General features: G+C 40.0%; 1 protein-coding gene across 1 annotated transcript in view; it reads left to right on the top strand.

Moving 5' to 3' along the window:
- The window catches only part of LOC139217913 (A-kinase anchor protein 7-like), a 51454-nt gene extending 39711 nt beyond the window's left edge, over positions 1–11743 (top strand). The window contains exons 10-11 of the mRNA XM_070849414.1: positions 2474–2509; positions 8562–11743. Coding sequence (XP_070705515.1) covers positions 2474–2509; positions 8562–8782 — 257 coding nt within the window. The 3' untranslated portion in view covers positions 8783–11743. The remainder of the gene's footprint in view (positions 1–2473; positions 2510–8561) is intronic.
- The last annotated feature ends 5692 nt before the right edge of the window (positions 11744–17435 follow it).

The following is a 17435-nucleotide window of genomic DNA, read 5'->3' as shown; positions in this document are numbered from 1 at the left end:
CTCTCCTCCTTGCAGGGGTGGTTGGTGGGAAACGCAGGTACGCTGACTTCTCTCCGTTCAAGGCCTTCTCGAACTCTTCTTTATCTCAAGAATGCAAGCACAGTCTGATACATCCTACGCCAACACACATCTCTTTGATCTGTGTAAAGGTCACAGCAACCATTACACAGTCCAGCATCAGGCTAAAACTTCATGATAATAAAGCATAAATGTACTAACATAAAAATGTATTAGCATAAGCGTGTCTGCACATTTTCTACTTCCTAACACTCGCTGACAGAACCGTCAGAATCCCAAACACGGCATCTGTACACCAGCAACCTTTCAACCTTTTTGTGCGTCTGAGTGACTTCAAAACCGGGACACATTAGAGACAAAGACAGAGGAAGCAAAGGTGTGGAAGAGAAACAAAGTGGAAGGAGAAAATAACACGTCTCCAGCCAAGCTAGCAGCTCTGCTGCCTTAAATGTCAATGCCAGAAAGCTAACAAGCTCACAATAACATAAAATTTGGACATAATGAACTGTGGTAAAAAAGATTTTTGTTCTTCGTTAAAAGGCTTTAACGAATGATGAAGACTTTTGAAGACACCATGGATTCTGACAAATTGTGATGAATTATTATTTTTCCACTATTTTGACATTTCATAGACAAAACAGTAGAGAAAATAAAGGTCAGATCAAGCAGTAAGAACAGTTGTCATTAGTTGCAGCCCTAGTTGACATAGTTCAGTCCGGCCCAAAGTGTTGGACCAACCAATAGACCGAGAGCCACACCACTAGCATTGCTATAAAAGCCAGAGCAGTGAAAACACAACCAATTCTTGTTGGACAGAGGACAACATATCCTGGACTAATCTTATTTCCACTAGAGGTTTAACCAGAATCTACTAATTGGCTTGGTTTGCACCATATGGGCTTCAGCAAGAGGCTTAGTTTGGCTGTATATGAATGAACATCACAGTTTAAGAGACTGGGCTTAAAGTAATGCATACTGATAAAGTCAGAAATACATATAATAATTCTGCAACTTTAATCTCTCTTTATAATTCATTGAAATCTCAGACTTCCCTAACCGCTCATGAATTTTATTGCTTAGGGGTGCTTTTTTTAATGCTTTTTCTTTATGTTAAATATACAGCCATAGCTTTAATAGGGGAAAGCGTATCATTCCACAGAGAGACCCCAAAAGTGATCGATGTGAAAACAGGGGTTGACAGACCACTCAATAAATAAGGGAAAGTCTGAGAGAGAAAGGCAGCAAGGCAAAGAAGACAGCGAGTCAGATCCAGAAAATGAGACAAAAAGGCTGAGAGAGAAGAAAAAGTCAAACAGATGTGAAAGCAGAGGATACGTGGAGACGAGAGAGAGTGAAACCTGCCAAGAAAAAAACCCTGATGATGGAAGTCAGTACAACCTCCTGTGTTGTTAAAAGTTGAAGTGCCTGTCTGGTTCTCATCCCGTCACCATGACAACGCTGCCAGCAAAAAAAGGGTAGAGAGAGCGAGTGTGTGTGTTTAGGAAAAGTAAAGACAGAATGAGGCAGAGAAGAGGTTGCAGATAGTGAAACAGAAATGAGAAGGGAGCATAAATGACGAGGATGCAGATATAAGCTTTGAGACATTGTGAGTCCACTGCGTGAGAAAGTGTGTGTGAGATACTGTCGAACACGTGAGTTTGTGTGATTGAGAAGATTCATTGTGTCTATCAGCCTTGCTGCTGTGGAATCAGTCTTTCCACAGAGAGAAAGGCTTATCTGTGTCTCTGTTCGTGTGTATGTGTGTGAGAGAGAGAGAAACAGGTACAGAGGGCAGCTTTACTGCCATCATAAAGGACTTCATTTTGTCAGGACAAGATTGAATAGGCAAATAAAAACTCTTTCTCACAAACACGCACCCCTGTAAAACACACAGACACAGAACAGACCTTGGACAAGAAAGTGGAGCTGGTTTATACAGGGTCAAAATTACAAGCTCATATTTTCTGGATATTCATAACGACAGCAGGAATAAGAGAGAGGAGACAAAATGAGGGATTTAGTCCTCATATGTCATTAATCTTCCCATCGTAAAACCATCCAACAGTTCATTTTGTAAAGCGATGCCTCATTTAAAACACATTCAGTTTTGCATTTTATGAAGTTCTTTTTACAACGTACAGACTTGTGTAATAAATGATGCTCTGTGGTCTGGTGGTGTTGCCGTGCTCCAGTCTTGCAGCTTTTTGCAGTGGATAACAATACTTCTTCAGAATATTTGTGCATCCATTTTAGACCTCTTGTAGCCCAGAGGTCTAAGCCTAATCTTTAAAATCACCAATGCCTGGCACCAGAAGTATCTCCCTTGTGTTAACAGACAAAGAGGCTTTTATGCCTATACTGCTCCATGAGTGTGTGAAATCCACGAGTTTTGTTTTTTTTTTTAATCTTTTTTTTCATCTGTATTGAATAATTAATGTTTGTGTTTGTGTTGCAGATTTGGCTCAGAATCCACTCCATGCCAAACGCTCAAGTATGTGTCTCGTCTCATAAATAATATGTCTACAATCATAGATTTATTGAATACAAATTAAAACCTAATCTACATTTGATACCAGGCTAAAATTTTAGTCCCAAATGTAATCCCTTAGAAAAATCAAATTGGGGGATAATTAATAATGCGATTGCTTTCAGCAACATCTGGGTTACCGTGATTATATTGGTGACAAAAGATCACATAATGTAAATGCTCCAGAGATCTTCTGGAGCATACATGTATTTAATCACTGTTGTATTTTATCCCTGACGTTATGACAAATCAGCAGTTTTTACTCATTGCCTTAATCTCACAGCTGATGTGTGACTCTACCATATTTTATAAAATGCCTACATTAATAATCATGTTTCTGATTTTGAAAAAATCATTTCTCACCCATAATCGTTTCACATCCCTTCATCAGTTTACATTTATTGACTTGAATGATCCAAATACGCAGTCTTTTCTGGTTTAAGGAGGCAGGACGGGAAATGATTAAGGAGACTGTTTATCAACTGTGTTGCCTGCATTCGTTTCTGTGTGTTAGCAAGCATCCCCCCACTTTAAGCGTTCTTCTGTGGCTGATCAAATACAAGGATTTTCTTACAGGGATAAATACAGTATCACATTGCTTCTACATTAAGAAGAAACTGCACCCATGAGCTTATGTCTGCAGCCCTAAAGGTTTTGGATGCAGCAGCGTTACTTGCCTTTGACTTGTATTGGTACTTGCATACAGAGATTTTATTGCAGACATTCCTCTGTTGATGCAGTAATGACTTACTCCACCACACAGTGACTTGTGTGTAAATAAAGTATAAATCATGCAAACGGGGTTGAGACCGTTAGCAACTGTTTGACATGTAATGGGTTCTACATATGCACATACTGCTGGCTCTCATCTTTATGGAAGTTTCCATTGCTTCTGTCAGACACTTTAGTTTGTGGTGTGGACAAATGGATGTTCTGTGGTACTGTTTGAATAATCAAATCTGTGTTAACGACAGTGTGTTTATTTTGCAATGTAAGCTACATATATTGAAAGCATACAGAACAAGGAGACTGCACCACAATTTAACCAGCAAACAACTTGATGTTTGTTTTGAATATTTCCTGTTGTGGACCTTCAAATTGCCACTCACTGGAAAGCAGTTAAAGCAGCATCAAAATCATCTTCCCCAGATTAAAGAAAATTGTTCTGTGTGATCAGCAGCAGGTCACGGCTGTTGGATACACAGACCAGGAGACAATCATAAATAACTTCATCTTCGACTTCAGTTTATTTAAAGTGCACATCACCCAAAGAGTCTCTGTACACTTTACATGTCAGTAAAAATCAACAACAGAAAAGAAAACACAGGATATGACATGTAAAAGTAAACACGCACGCACACTTAGGTAATAATGTTGATATAACAACAAGATTGAGGTTAGTCAGTTAGTCAGAGGTCATACAGTTAGCATACTTGTCAATGAGGAAAAACAGCAAATAATTTGGTTATCCAGTTATCGTAGAAATCGTTGTGATCAGAAAAAAGACGTGTTTTCAGCCTGGAGTCGAAAATATCAGTAGAGCTTGCATCCCGAATGTTCAGTGGTAGATTGTTCCAGAGATGTGGAACTCTGTGGGCAAAGGCTCGACCACCAAAAGAATTTTCATTACAAATAGCACTTTGTGTCATATACTTGATGTGTGGCTCAAATGTAAGAGGGGGATTGAATACTATTCCTAGATTTTTAACAACAAGCAACACTTGTTTTGTGTTGGTTGATAGTGATGGACTATCTAGGGGAGGTTTGTAATTGGTTTGTTTTGTTTTGTAATTATTGTTTAGTGTTTCTGGGTCAAGATTGGGGCTTTTTAATAAGCAACGGGAACGATACTAGATCTGAGAATTTATTGATGATATAGAGAAGACGGTTTCCTATCACAGTGAACAGATCTTTTGTGAGGTTGCCAGGCATGGGATCCAGAACACATGTGGTTGGTTTGGAGAAAGGGATCGTTTGGGAGACTTAGAGAGTCTGGATCAGGCTGAAGAAGGTGACTGATTGATTGATGATCAATATGAGAGGGAAGGAGAGGAGACACGGCCTCATCAGTAATATCATTCTTGATTAGCTCAATCTTTCAGTGAAATAGTTGTCCGAAACCTCAGCTATAAAGCTGGAAACCGGCCAGGGCGGGGTTCTTTTGGTGAATTCACCCATGGTGTTGAATAAAAATCGGGGGTTATGTCTGTTGTTATAAAACAGATCACAGTAATAATTTGATTTAGCTTTCCAGAGGGCATATTTCTGTTTTTTGATGTGTTTCTGTTGGTTGATTTCCAGGCCTGGTGGAAAACATCTAATGATGTGTTGTGCCATTTATTTTTTTCAAAATTTCAGCATAACTGTGAGTGAACAGAATCACTGGGGTAGTTGGGAGAGGAGCCATTTTCTAACCTGAAGACTGACTACAGAACATCCAGAGTTATTCATGCTATCCAAAGGGCCTGGCTAATTATTCCGTTTTGTGAGAGCATCAGGGATGATTGTAAAGCTGCTCTGGCTGATGTATTTATATAATGTTGTTGATCTGGGTAGTGGTGTATAGGCGGTGCCATATGGAATATGAGAGGTTGGCAGCCAATAACTTAATACCAGGTAGACTAGGGTGAAGTCCAACAGGTCGAAAAAGTTCACATCAGTTTTCCACCAAATTCAGCTTACAGACAGAACTTTCTTTTTTTACTGTAAGTCATCCAAACATCGCATAAGGCTCAACACTATTTCGTCCTTAAAAGTCATCATGTCAGTACTGAAATTGGGAAACTAGCTTTTAAATATTATGCTCCGCAGAAGCGGAACAGTCTGTAGATGTTTGAAAGACTATGTTGTATATGTACTATACAACTATGTTGTATATAGTACTATAATCAGGTTGTCCTTGTAAAAGAGAGCTTGCTAAAGGTTGAATAAATAAAAAGCAGAGAATTAAATCACATTAGTCAAGAAAAGCGGCAATAACTGTAGCCGGTGGCCAATGGCGGCGAGAGAAAGATTTGTTTTCCAGAGGACAACAGAGCATCTATTAGAGGCTTAAATAACGTGCTCCAAGCAGTCTGTACAACAAACATTTTTCAAATTTTAAGAGGCAGCATTTGGAAAAGTGAGCTAACTGACTATTCCTGCTAGATACTGGATTATGATGTGGAAGAATTTTAGATCAAGACATTCAAGAGATCAAGAGAAGTCATGGGTTTGATGTTACACATGTTAATATCAGATGTAAATGGAAAAATACAACTGTGATCCGATTGTGCTGGAAGTGCCACTCTCACTTGACGCAGCTTCATTAAGAATGGCCAACTTCCTGGGAGCTCCATATAATAGTGTCTACTGAGAAAGGTAGATGTAGAATAAATTTAGCTGCAGACCAGACAGCGACCAGAGGTGTGAGTCACTCAAAACGTCAGGCAGGCCGCAGGTAATCAGAAAGCAGGTCTTCTCAGAAAGCAAAACATGAGTTAAATGTACTACAGCAGAACACCATGTTGGGTTTGAATCGGTTTAGCAAAAAGAAAGTGAAGCTGATGTGAGCTTATGGTGACCATAATTGGGTGAGAGGAGTAAGTACACATGCCGGCTGCTATGACGAATGCTGCCCTCTGTTTGGCATGCTGTTAGCAGGCTGAATATTGGTCATACATAATACAATTCCATGGATACATAATGCATATGTCAACAGTGCAAGCTGGTTGTGATGATGAAATGCTGGGGTGACATGCATGTGACAGTGACTGTAATTTATTCCATTGGCCTTTATTGTAGATCTCGTCGATTCAGATCCCTGCCGAGCATTTACACAACATAAACTGATATCCAACGGGGGTTTACCTTGTACTTGTTAGCTGTGTCATGCACATTACATAGTAGGTGAGTTTCACCAATGTTATTACATAAACAAAGGACACACCAAAACTGAACTGCGCCTCAGCATATGTTATAGTTTAAGAAACAATTTCCCAAAAAGTCAAGTTTAAGAGAAAAGCGAGTTTTCTCTTGAAGAAAGTTGAAGGTCACATTCAGCGTTAATCACCAAAAACACACCGAGCATTATTCACCAATTTGTGTTTTCATGCATTGATTCATTTCCTGGAGTACAAACAATCAAAACTGGGTCCCAGTCATACAAAATATTGCTCCAAAGCACCCCTTAAAAGTCAAAAGCTCCACATGGCACCTTTTAAAGGAAGAATAACATACAAAAGAAAAAAAAATAAACAGAGTAAACAGGTTGGTTAGGTGGTTAAGTAAATAACTCCAGAATAGAAAAACATATACAACACTATGCATGTGACCTCAACAAACCTCATTCACTGTCTCTCTCCTACAGTGAGCCTCTTTCTATAATGAATAATAGAGCATCACTCTGCTTTCAAATATAGACAGACCTGTGGGCCCCGTGGGACTGTGTGATACAGAAGAGTAGCTTAGGGATTTTACTCTTGGCCTTGGTCATCAAATGTTGAGATGGTTATGGTGTGTTTTTGAACCACTGCAGTAATCTGTGTGTGTGTGTGTGTATGTGTGTGTGTGTGTGTGTGTGTGTGTGTGTGAGAGAGAGAGAGAGGGAGAGAGAGGATGGTTGAGTGATTCTCTATTACTCTCTCTCTGAATGGCATATTGCAGGCTGTCCATCTTACAGCGTCTAACGGTCTTTCTACATGAGTTATCGACTTTCTGCCCTTCTTACTTTATGTCTAACTTGCTTTATGTCTGTCTGACTCCTCTACTATTGCGCATTTAGTCTGCCATTTTGTCTGTAGCAAAAGCAAAACCAAGAGTGTTGTAAACAGATTCTCTCCTTAAATTAATTCTCTTTTCAAACACTCCAGGAGGTCGATTGAATTCAAATTGCACGTATGGAAGAGCTGAGAGGTGTTTGTTTACCTCATCTGTTATTATCAACTTGAACTGTCACGTCTCGTATATTGTTGTCACATCCAGTCTATTGTTGCTGGAATAAGTCTGTGATAAGTGAATGTGTATGATCATTTATTATCGTCACATTAGAAGTCATTTTCTGTTTTCATTTGGAAGATACTGGAATAAGAATTAAATCAGCCGTGGTGTCACAATGAAAGACGCACAAACTCCACTGGAGGCTTAGAGGTGCAATCAAATTCACTGTGAAGTTTATGGCTGTAAATGTCACTGTTGATAAGATTTGGAATTTGTCATTCCTGTCTCATAAAGTGGCGTAGATCTCCAGCTGGTTACATGGTGGGAAATACAGTTTGATGATGGGTTTCAAATTTTATATTGTTTTATTATTGGAAATGACTTTTCTATTGAAAATACACTCATCAATTGAGTTTGTGGTATTACAGTGTTTGCTAATAAACTCAAGCAGTTATAGTTCCAGAAACTTCATTAAACAATATGTGACTTAAACCAAAAATAAATACATTTACTCAGGTAGGTAGAATACTACATGTAGATAATTTCTCATCATATTACTTCATTTAAAGCTGCACTAATCAATATTTGTATATTAACAATGGGAAAAATAACTGTGTAATGGGAAAGCTGTCGCTTGTAGTAATGAACCTAAAAAAAATGTTCACCCAATTTTGAGGTTTCCCTCAGTACCAAAGCGTGTTTTAGTGTCTTTCAGCTTATTGTTTTGGTTTTATGGCTGCTTTTTTTATTCGTTCTCGCTGCTCCCATCAGTCCTGCTTTCAGCTGCAGCAGGTAGCTGTTTTGTACAGAAAAGCTCTCATAAACCAACAGCACACTATGTGTGCAGCACCAAACGGCAGACAGACACAGGTAGCTGTGTGACTAGCTGGTGAACACGGTGGCGCTTTTAGCAGCTTAAGAGCTGCATATATCCCCAGGATTTGGTGGAGACCAAAACAGACCAAAAATTGAAGAACAAAAACACAAAATCAGTGTAATAAGCACATTTTGCTTCCATGTGTGTTATGTTTGTGAGTGATTATGTGTTGTTATGATTGAATATGCTTTTTTATGCTTTTGTTTCGCACGTTCTACCCAGGTGGGCGTCGTCGGTCTGAGCCTGACGAGGCGGAACTCCTGAGAGTCAGCAAGCGATTGGTCGAGGATGCTGTCAATCGCGCCTTGCAACAGTACAAACAGGAAACACTTCAAAATGGGGGCGGGCCTAATGCCACGGCAGTGCAGCCCCCTGGAAACACTGAGGAAAGTGCAACAAAGACAGACACTACAGCTAACTCCACCACAGACAACAGGAAGTGACATAATCGGACTGAGGTACAGAGACTGAAAACCCAGCCAGCCGGAAAACATCAGCCAGGCCTGGCTAACCAAGGAGAAGAGTCAGTAAGCCCTGGGCACAAAGCCTGAACCAGCCAACCAGTCAGCCCAGTTTGCTGACCAGTTAACCCAGCTAGCCAACCACCACCACTAGCCCGTCATGCTAGCGGCCTGCCCACCTCACCTAGCTTGACACAGTGCTAGCTAAATAGTTAATGTAGCTTGAGTTCAGTGCTCGGTGACTGTCCCAACAGGCCAGTCATCTAAGCCTGTTAGTTAACTCACTAACCCTGGTGTCCTACATCTAACAGCAAGGACATCGTCCCTCAATCCTCACTCAGCTGTGGGTGGAAAAACACACACAGGAAGCACTCCTCTAGAGGCACACATGCACATGTGCAGTTCACTTACAAACTGCCCATTTAGAATAAGAAAAATCATGTTTTGTAGACAGTTTGATTTAGCATCACCTGAAAAATGGGGACTCAATCTCCCTATAAAAAAACTACTTTCTGTATTTTACTTTCCTTTTAGCTTACATTTCTCTTTAAGTCAGCCCTGCCTTCACTGACAAAAGATTCTCACCGATTTGCTCACCTTTGTGGCTGAAGAGGACATGAACGGAGCTGGTCTGACTGACGAAGTCTGAGTTGTGACTGAATTCTTCAAACTCAAGTGTGACAGACAGCTTGTTGGACTCTGACGCATTCATTCTATTTCACGAAATGGATCATCTTTATACTTCCAGCATTTAATTTCACTTTTTACATAAGATTTCTGTCTGCATAAAAAGCTGTATTTTTGTTATCTTTATTTCATTTTTAAAAGTTGTTTACAGTTAGCGATCGGGCCCCAGCTATGCTTTAAGTATTAATATATTACTGTCGTATTAACCAAGTGTGAGACAATCATTAATTTAAGATGAATTCAGTTATAAGCTCTGAAACTAAGTGATACCAGCTTTTCAAAACCCCAAAACGGACCCTTCTGTTGGGTCCACAAACACTATGGGAGCATACAGACTGGTATCCCTTCTATCTCATTAATTCATAGCACGAACTTTACAAAAGATGTCAGGTGAGTTGGAGATACTTCATTGGGACGGTAAAATTAAGCTACCACTGAAACACACTAACTGTTGCCAAGACAGCATTTTTACACCATTAATGCCAAAATCTTTGACTTGCTTGTCTTAATGAAAACTAATTTTTATGTGACAGGCTTTTATTATTATTATTATTATTATTATCATTATTATTACTATTGGACACAGGCATTCATTTGACTCCGCTTCCTGCCTGATCGTATATAAATGTTATGTTTTGTTCACATGCTATGTTGGATTTTTTATTTTTTCTGTGCAATGAATTTGAAGCGGCAGCAGAGTGCGGACATGATTTATTTTGTCATTTAAATCCATTCATAAATTGTTTGGGTTAAAGTCAGACTGAAGCCCGGCTGTTTGAGGTCCAGTGTTTCATGGGAGTATTTATGGTGAACTGAGGAGCTTTTATTCTGCAGTACCGCACACAGAAGAGCATTTTATTCAGACGCTGATGCTGATGTCGGGCAGGTTAACTCAGACAATCGCTGTTGTCGGCTGAAAACCCTCCGGCCCTTAATGTCGGTGTCTTCCATCCAATTTTCTGTTAAACTTGAAAATTAAATAGGCCTTTTCGTGCTCCGCATTTGACCCCGCAGCTCTCTTCAGAAACACATCACGGGCGCTGATGTGAAACTGAGGGAGATTGTCTGAATTTCTTTTAAACTTGACTTCCTGGAGATGAGGTTTTCAGCGGACAGCAAGATGATGATTATAGCCGTGATGAAGGCATACTCATAGAATTTGTTATTTGATCCTTTATAATTATTAGTTCTAACGCTTTGCTGTTGCAGCTGGCTTACCTGCTGAAAATGAAAAGAGATTTGATTTTGAAAAGAAAAAGAGAGCTTTCAGTTTGCATTCAAAGGTGACAAAAGCACAAAATTGTGAATTTTGTTTTCAATTGTCTTTGGTTTCACTTTTTAAAGAGCAGGTAAATGTACACATGCTGTTAAATCAAATCACCTCCGTTCAAAGTGGCCTTAAGTCACTAAAACAAGTTGATGTAGTTTTTTTTTCTGTTTATCTGTAAGTACCTAAGGTGACGATGTTTAGGTAACATTTTAACCGATGTGGGGGATGGGTAGCCATGGCCCATTTTGTTTGCGAGATTTGCCAAAGTCTCTTTAATGTCAACCTGTGGCTAAAGAATTGGACTGTTGAGTTCAATGTTAAAGTCGTTGAGTTAAATGAAACACAATTTATGTTATTAATTCTATGTTTCTGTGTTCGTTAACTCAGAGAAACTGGGGTTGGATTTTGAGCCACATGAGGTTTATTTCCCTCTGGTGCGGACAGGTGTGAGCTGGCAAATGTGCTCTCATACCTGTGAAATCCACTTAAGTCCTGTCACTGTGGGTTCATTGAAACGTCAATAACAAAGCTGAATGCTGTCTTAAGGTGGACTTTGAACGCTTTTGTTTTGATCTTTTACTGTCACCGAATCCTTAATCTCCTTAAAATCCCCTTTAATAACACAAGTTGTCCTGTTGGCATGTATGGTTAGTCTGTTCATCTGTCTCTACGAGGATGTGTGTGTTTCTGTGGCTCTGTGTTTGTGCGTGTGTGTGTGACTGTCAGATGTTTGATCAGTGGTTCCCCAGAGAAATTCTCGTCTCTAACAATCACGGTAACTCTGTGAGCTGTGTGTGTGTGTGTGTGTGTGTGTGTGTGTGTGTGTGTGTGTGTGCGTGCGTGTGTGTGTGTGTGTGAATGTACAAATTTGTCTTTCCATGTGTCCGTGTGTATGTCGGACAGCGTGCGTGCGTTGTTTGTACTGTGTTGTATATATTGTTCTGCCATATTTGAACAATAAAACAGGATATGAGATTCACAACCAATATCCTTCTCTTCTTCTCCTCATTTCAGTCTGGCGTAGGTCCACATGTAGGTCCACAGAGGTTACCGACTGTATGTTCACATCAAGACAGAAACCATTTCAAGGCTGCCAGCTATTGCTAAAGGACTGTGCTGCCTCCATAAGTCTTCTTCGTCTGTAAGTGCTATTGTGGATTCTTGTGGAAGCATCTGCCTCCTAAATGTCATATTCATTTTGGGGGAAACAGCAGGCAGGAAGTTCACCAGGCAGTTTTTGAAAAACAAGTTACTGTCCTCAAAAATTAAGTTTTTTTTATGAGCAAATCTTTGATGGATCCTAACATCTACCAGAATGTGCTGTACTGAAATGCCAGAGGCGGCGCACACTCTGGATTCCCCATTTTGTAGCAAAACTCCTCAATATAAAAAACATAAGTCTAATTTAATCACTCCTCCTGTTAAAAGTAACGCTTGCGTTCTTTTTCGTCCTTTACAGCTTCTTTGAATTATTGCCAAATGGAGTAAAATGAATCATGTGGTCATTAAAACCAATGTTTACCAGCATACAGTATATGCAGGCTCTCCTCAGTGTTATTTTGCCTAGTTTTACCTCCTTTCAAGACTGTGCTTGATTGGCATCTGCCGCTCACTGGTTAGTGCAAACACACACTTCCTTCCATGTTTACCCTTTTTAATGTGAAATATCTGCAGGAAGTCAGGTCCTTTAATTACAAGGAGAAAAAAAAAACAGATGTGAAGGATTTGTCAAGCGTATTTTCCCTGTAGCGTAATTGGCTTCACAGGAATCCTAAAACAAGGTCAGCGACACGTGAAGCTCCTGACACACAGCATCATTGCTGAAAGGATGGGAGTTAATGGTGTCCTCTGTGGGCAATGTTATGACTCCTGATGGCCAGCAGGAGGCAGATAGGTGGACTCTAGTGAGTGATATAAGAGGGACAGTGTTTTTTGGTCCATGAGCTGTTTCACACCTTTTTTTAAAAAAAAAAGACGACAGACAAGGGGACAGAAATGATGCAGAGTTTCTATAATCACCTTCCTCTTCCTTCTGCTGACACTGAAGAGGCCCATGGAGTGAAGGCAGCCTCATCATACCGGTTGTACTAGCGGCACTCGGACTGAGTGATGTTCTTATGTAAGGTAGGTAAACATACAGCACATGTATGTAAATGAAGAGCACAGCGTTGCTGTTTTTGTATCTTCCTTCCTAATATCAGTATCTTTAAATAAATGAGGAAAAAGTCTGTGTGAAACGGGGTCATCAGGGTGTTACCAACGCGAAACCCTGCAATCTCTCTTCACAGCTTCCCTCGTAATGTGAGAATCTGTTGAATCACAGAGTAATGCTGCATAGCTGATACTGTGATTTAGTCATCGGCTGACCTGTATGTGATATAGTGCCGTGATGGGTGCAGATTGAGTGTGATTCATCAGAACTTGCAGAGAATTAACGGCCTGCCAACTGTGACTGTCAAAAGCATGGTGATTTAACTACAGACTAGGAAGGATAGAGGGCAAATATGTAATCACCTGTCCACCCCGATCGAAATGATCTGAGGATTGATGTTTGTCCTCTTGGAATTTGCACTCCAGCCGTCGCCCATTTACAGCCCTCTCTGAGTCACGTCTCAGTTGGCAGACGTTTGATCTCAAACATAAAAAAATGGCGTCAGATTTCATGTCAAACACAAGTTCCACTCATGGTTTCTCCGCTTTTAATATTCTGGCATCAGCATGTAGGAAAATCTGAGAGTAGAATGTAGATTTATCACCTTTTCTAGGGAGGTTTTGCTTTCAATAGTTTGTCTTTTGTCTGTCGGGCAGAGTTCAGAAGGCTGTCAGATCTTTGGGCAGGAAACAGTTGATTATGATATTGATATCCTATTGATATCCTGATCTGGGGAATTTAATCTATTACATGATTTTAATCTCATCAGTAGGAGATTAACAGAGACAGGAGACCATATCCCGTTTTCAGGGCTCATAAATGAATCTGTAAGTCACATTTTTGTCGCACAATGTGCCTTCTGTGTTGCCTGTTTCATGGCTGACACTGCAGCTGCTTTGCTGTAAAATATGAATTCATCCCCACAGACAACAATCAGAACGTCCTGTGCGGGTGCGTGGCCCTCGTACCTGCTGTGTCTCATCATAAATGGAGATCACTAACATGACGTGCTGAATATTAATGAAGCCCGCGGTTGGACCACATATGTTTCCTCCTCAGACAGAATACTGAATTTTAACACTAAAGTATTCATTAAAGCAGAATACCTCAGGTGTTTGCTGCCCATTTAATCCCGACTACTTTGTCATGAGCTGGATTCACTGAGCAGAATGAAGTTCTTAGTGTGAGAAAATCATCTCAAAATGAGGAGCTAAAGGTGCACTGCACTCATTTGAAACATGAAATTTCTCACTCTTCAGCCTTGTGAAAACAGTTGTATGAATAGATGATGTCATCAGTTGAAGCAGGAAGATGCTATTGAGTTGCATTGTGGGAAGTGTAGGATGCAGGGTTTTGTGTTGATTGTGGTCCATATTTTAATTTGCAAACAATCTGATGTTGAGTGAGAAGACCTTATTTCTATTCTAGTGTTTACTTTTATCATGTTAGTTCGCCCTGAGAAGGAGACGCACTGCTCATTTGAGGGAAAGAATACATGACATGCTCACATGTGGCTTGCTGTCAAAATCCAGACCGACTAATGTGATTATTTTAAACGTTTTAGCATTTTTTTTAGAGTAAAAAGAAAGTAACAAAACTTGGCTAGTGTCTGTATACAGCCATGTGTGAGTGTGTGTACGCTCTGAAGCCCACAGGGCTGTTCTCTGCTTTTTCTCTGAAAGACAAAATATCCTCGTCATTTTTTTCATTCCTTTTTACCCTCTTTTCTCTTGCTATTTTAGTCTCAGCTCATGGCACCATCTGCCTTACCGAACACACGTATTTGTGAGAATATGTGCGCGTGGCTGAGGAAAAAAAAGAGCACGAGTGTGTTTGAAGAAGTCAGTCACTAAGTAGTCTCTATATTCTGTATGTGAGTGTCCGGCAGGTTTGCTTTTCACCTCATGGATCTCACTTTTGCCCCCTATAGTGGACGTGCCACTGTAACAATGATAACATTTGAGAATAGAAATCTCTCTCAATACGGCCGTGGGCTAAAAGCAATAAAGCAATTACAGCAATAATGATTTGAAGAAATTTGAGAGAGAGAGTGTGACAGAGAGAGTGTGTGAGAGAGAGAGAGATTCTTTGTGGTGAGGAGTTTGGGCTGCGAGGTGACTCAAACATGACTGGAATATGAACAAGCTGAACCCCCCCACCACCACCACCACCACCACCTCTCTGCTCACCCACATACAGACACACAGAATCCATTAGGAAGAATGATGCTCTCTCTCTGTGTTACTATTACAGCCAGTGGAAACCCACATTATTTTCAACTGTTTAGCTTCTCGGCTGATATAACACAACAATTAGAGTGCTACAAAAATATCTGGAGTTACGCAGCACTGACAGCCATTTATCAGAGTAATTAGGGTTTCTCACTCGGGGAATGTTTATTAAAATGCGGTGTTTTAACACTAAAGTAAACACTAATGGAGGGAAAAAATATCTGTGTTTTTCCTGCCCAAGTACTCTGTAGTGTAACCAAAGTTACATTTACTCAGTTGAGGTAACTTCGGTGTGCTGCTACTTTTCTTACCTTCATTTCAGAGGAAAATATTGCATTTTTTCATTTATTTATTAGCTACATCTACTTGTTAGTTTGTAGGTTATTAGCTCACATTAGCTCAATGACTGGAAGCAGGAAGAAACAGTTTTCAGTGGAGCTTAAATCTGCCTACCAGCACTCTTAAATGTAACTAATTAGCAGGTCATATCTCATTTGTTTATGCCATTCTCCAAACAGAAATGTAAAAACAACAAAATCGCTGGAGGACAGATTTTGTCACCTTCAGACAGGGTAGCTATGTTGACCTGCCTCCAGGCTTTAAAACCGAGCTAAACAGCTGCTGCCTTTAGCTACATATGTAGTGTACAGACATGCAAGCGGTATCTTGATTTAATTTAAATCTCGAATAAAAGTAAACTAGTGGGTCACCTAAAACGTCAAACACATAAACTAAAAAGTGCGATAAATAAAAAAAATACCTTAAAGTGTTTAAGCTAGATGAAATAAACTCCACCTCCACCAGCACATTTTGCAGTTACCGTAACATTTCTGTGCTTTTACTTAACAGCTAACACATTTTTTTACATCGTTGTATCCTATTACCTGTTACTACACGTGGAGCATTTGGCCTCACAGCCTACAGCTGTGCCACACTTCTCTACTACCTCACAAACTGCGCAGCGTTGCACACAATGAACTGACAACCTGTGATAACACTTTCTGAATGACCTCCGTAATTAACATTTTCTGTTAATTTGCCGTGATAAACACCTGCTGTTAGCTGGGTCCAATACACAAGCACTGACTAATGGTTTGTGCTTTAAGTAATGTTTGGGGGGAAAAATCCATATTTTCTGAGGTCCCTGGCTCTGTTTATCACAGCAGAGGTGGTTTGGGGCTTGTGATATTCTTGGGAGTATAAGTTATTAAACTGTAATTTATCACCCAGGAGGCACATAACCGTTTGAGATCCTGAGCACATCACAGTTTAATTTCAGTTTGGTGATGACGTTGGTGGTGCAGTTTCCTGTCAATACAGCTCTGTAATCAGCTCATCTTCCATCACAGACTCGGTGTGTACCAACACAACGGTGCAATACACACCGGCAGTCCATTATGCATACACACACAACAAATTAAATATAAAAAAAAAGCACATCAGTGGGTCAAAGTGCCCAGATGTAGGTATTGTTAGGGAGCGTTCATTTTAGTGAATTGAATTCCCAGCCAGCAGTGGGAGAAAGCTGTTTGTGTGGATCTTTTTGTCTGAACTGCTGTTTTAAACTGTGACAGATGTCATACAGCCGTTTAACACTGGAGGAGGTTTTGACTTAAAGTTTTTAAGCTTTTTTTTTTTATCCGTCTGAAGAAAGTCTCTGCAAGGCTGCAGGGTCATGGCAGTGCATTTGAGTGAACTGTTTGTGTGCGAGCCAAGAAATGTGCGATGGCTATTTGTTTCTCTGTGGATAACTAAATATCGATTTTTCTAGTGTTATGGTTTTTCTGTATACGTTCACATGACATTTAGAGGCAGTTTCATGCAGTAGATTTTCTTTCTGTCTTTTCTTTCTCAGCAGGATATTAGACAGTAGGATCCCGCCTACAGCCATGCCAATATCAAAACACATTTTGTTAGATTGCGCCGATAAGCTTCCCCGACTATTTACATCTACAGTCCTTCAGAGTTTCATTGTAACAAACCTCAGGCAGCCACGACCAAAGATTTTACAGTTCAACTAGCAGCCTGTAGTCAACTAGTCGTCACACGTTATTTGACTTTTTGAAAATATATTATATATTTTTGGTGCGTCAGAAAATGGTTTGAGTTTCAGAGCTGAGGAAGAATGCTGCAGGTAACAATCTTAACACTGTGTGACATTACAGAGAAATACAAAACCATAATATTGAGTGTACAGTGTTTTAGGTTATTGGGCCAAACAACAAAGTTGGTGTTAGTTACGATTCTCTACTTTACTTAACTTAACATAACATCGAGTAACTAGATTAGTGTCTA

The sequence above is a fragment of the Pempheris klunzingeri genome, chromosome 18 (assembly GCF_042242105.1).
Source record: "Pempheris klunzingeri isolate RE-2024b chromosome 18, fPemKlu1.hap1, whole genome shotgun sequence".
NCBI classification, from domain to species: domain Eukaryota; kingdom Metazoa; phylum Chordata; class Actinopteri; order Acropomatiformes; family Pempheridae; genus Pempheris; species Pempheris klunzingeri.
This window is presented reverse-complemented; position numbering and strand designations above follow the sequence as displayed.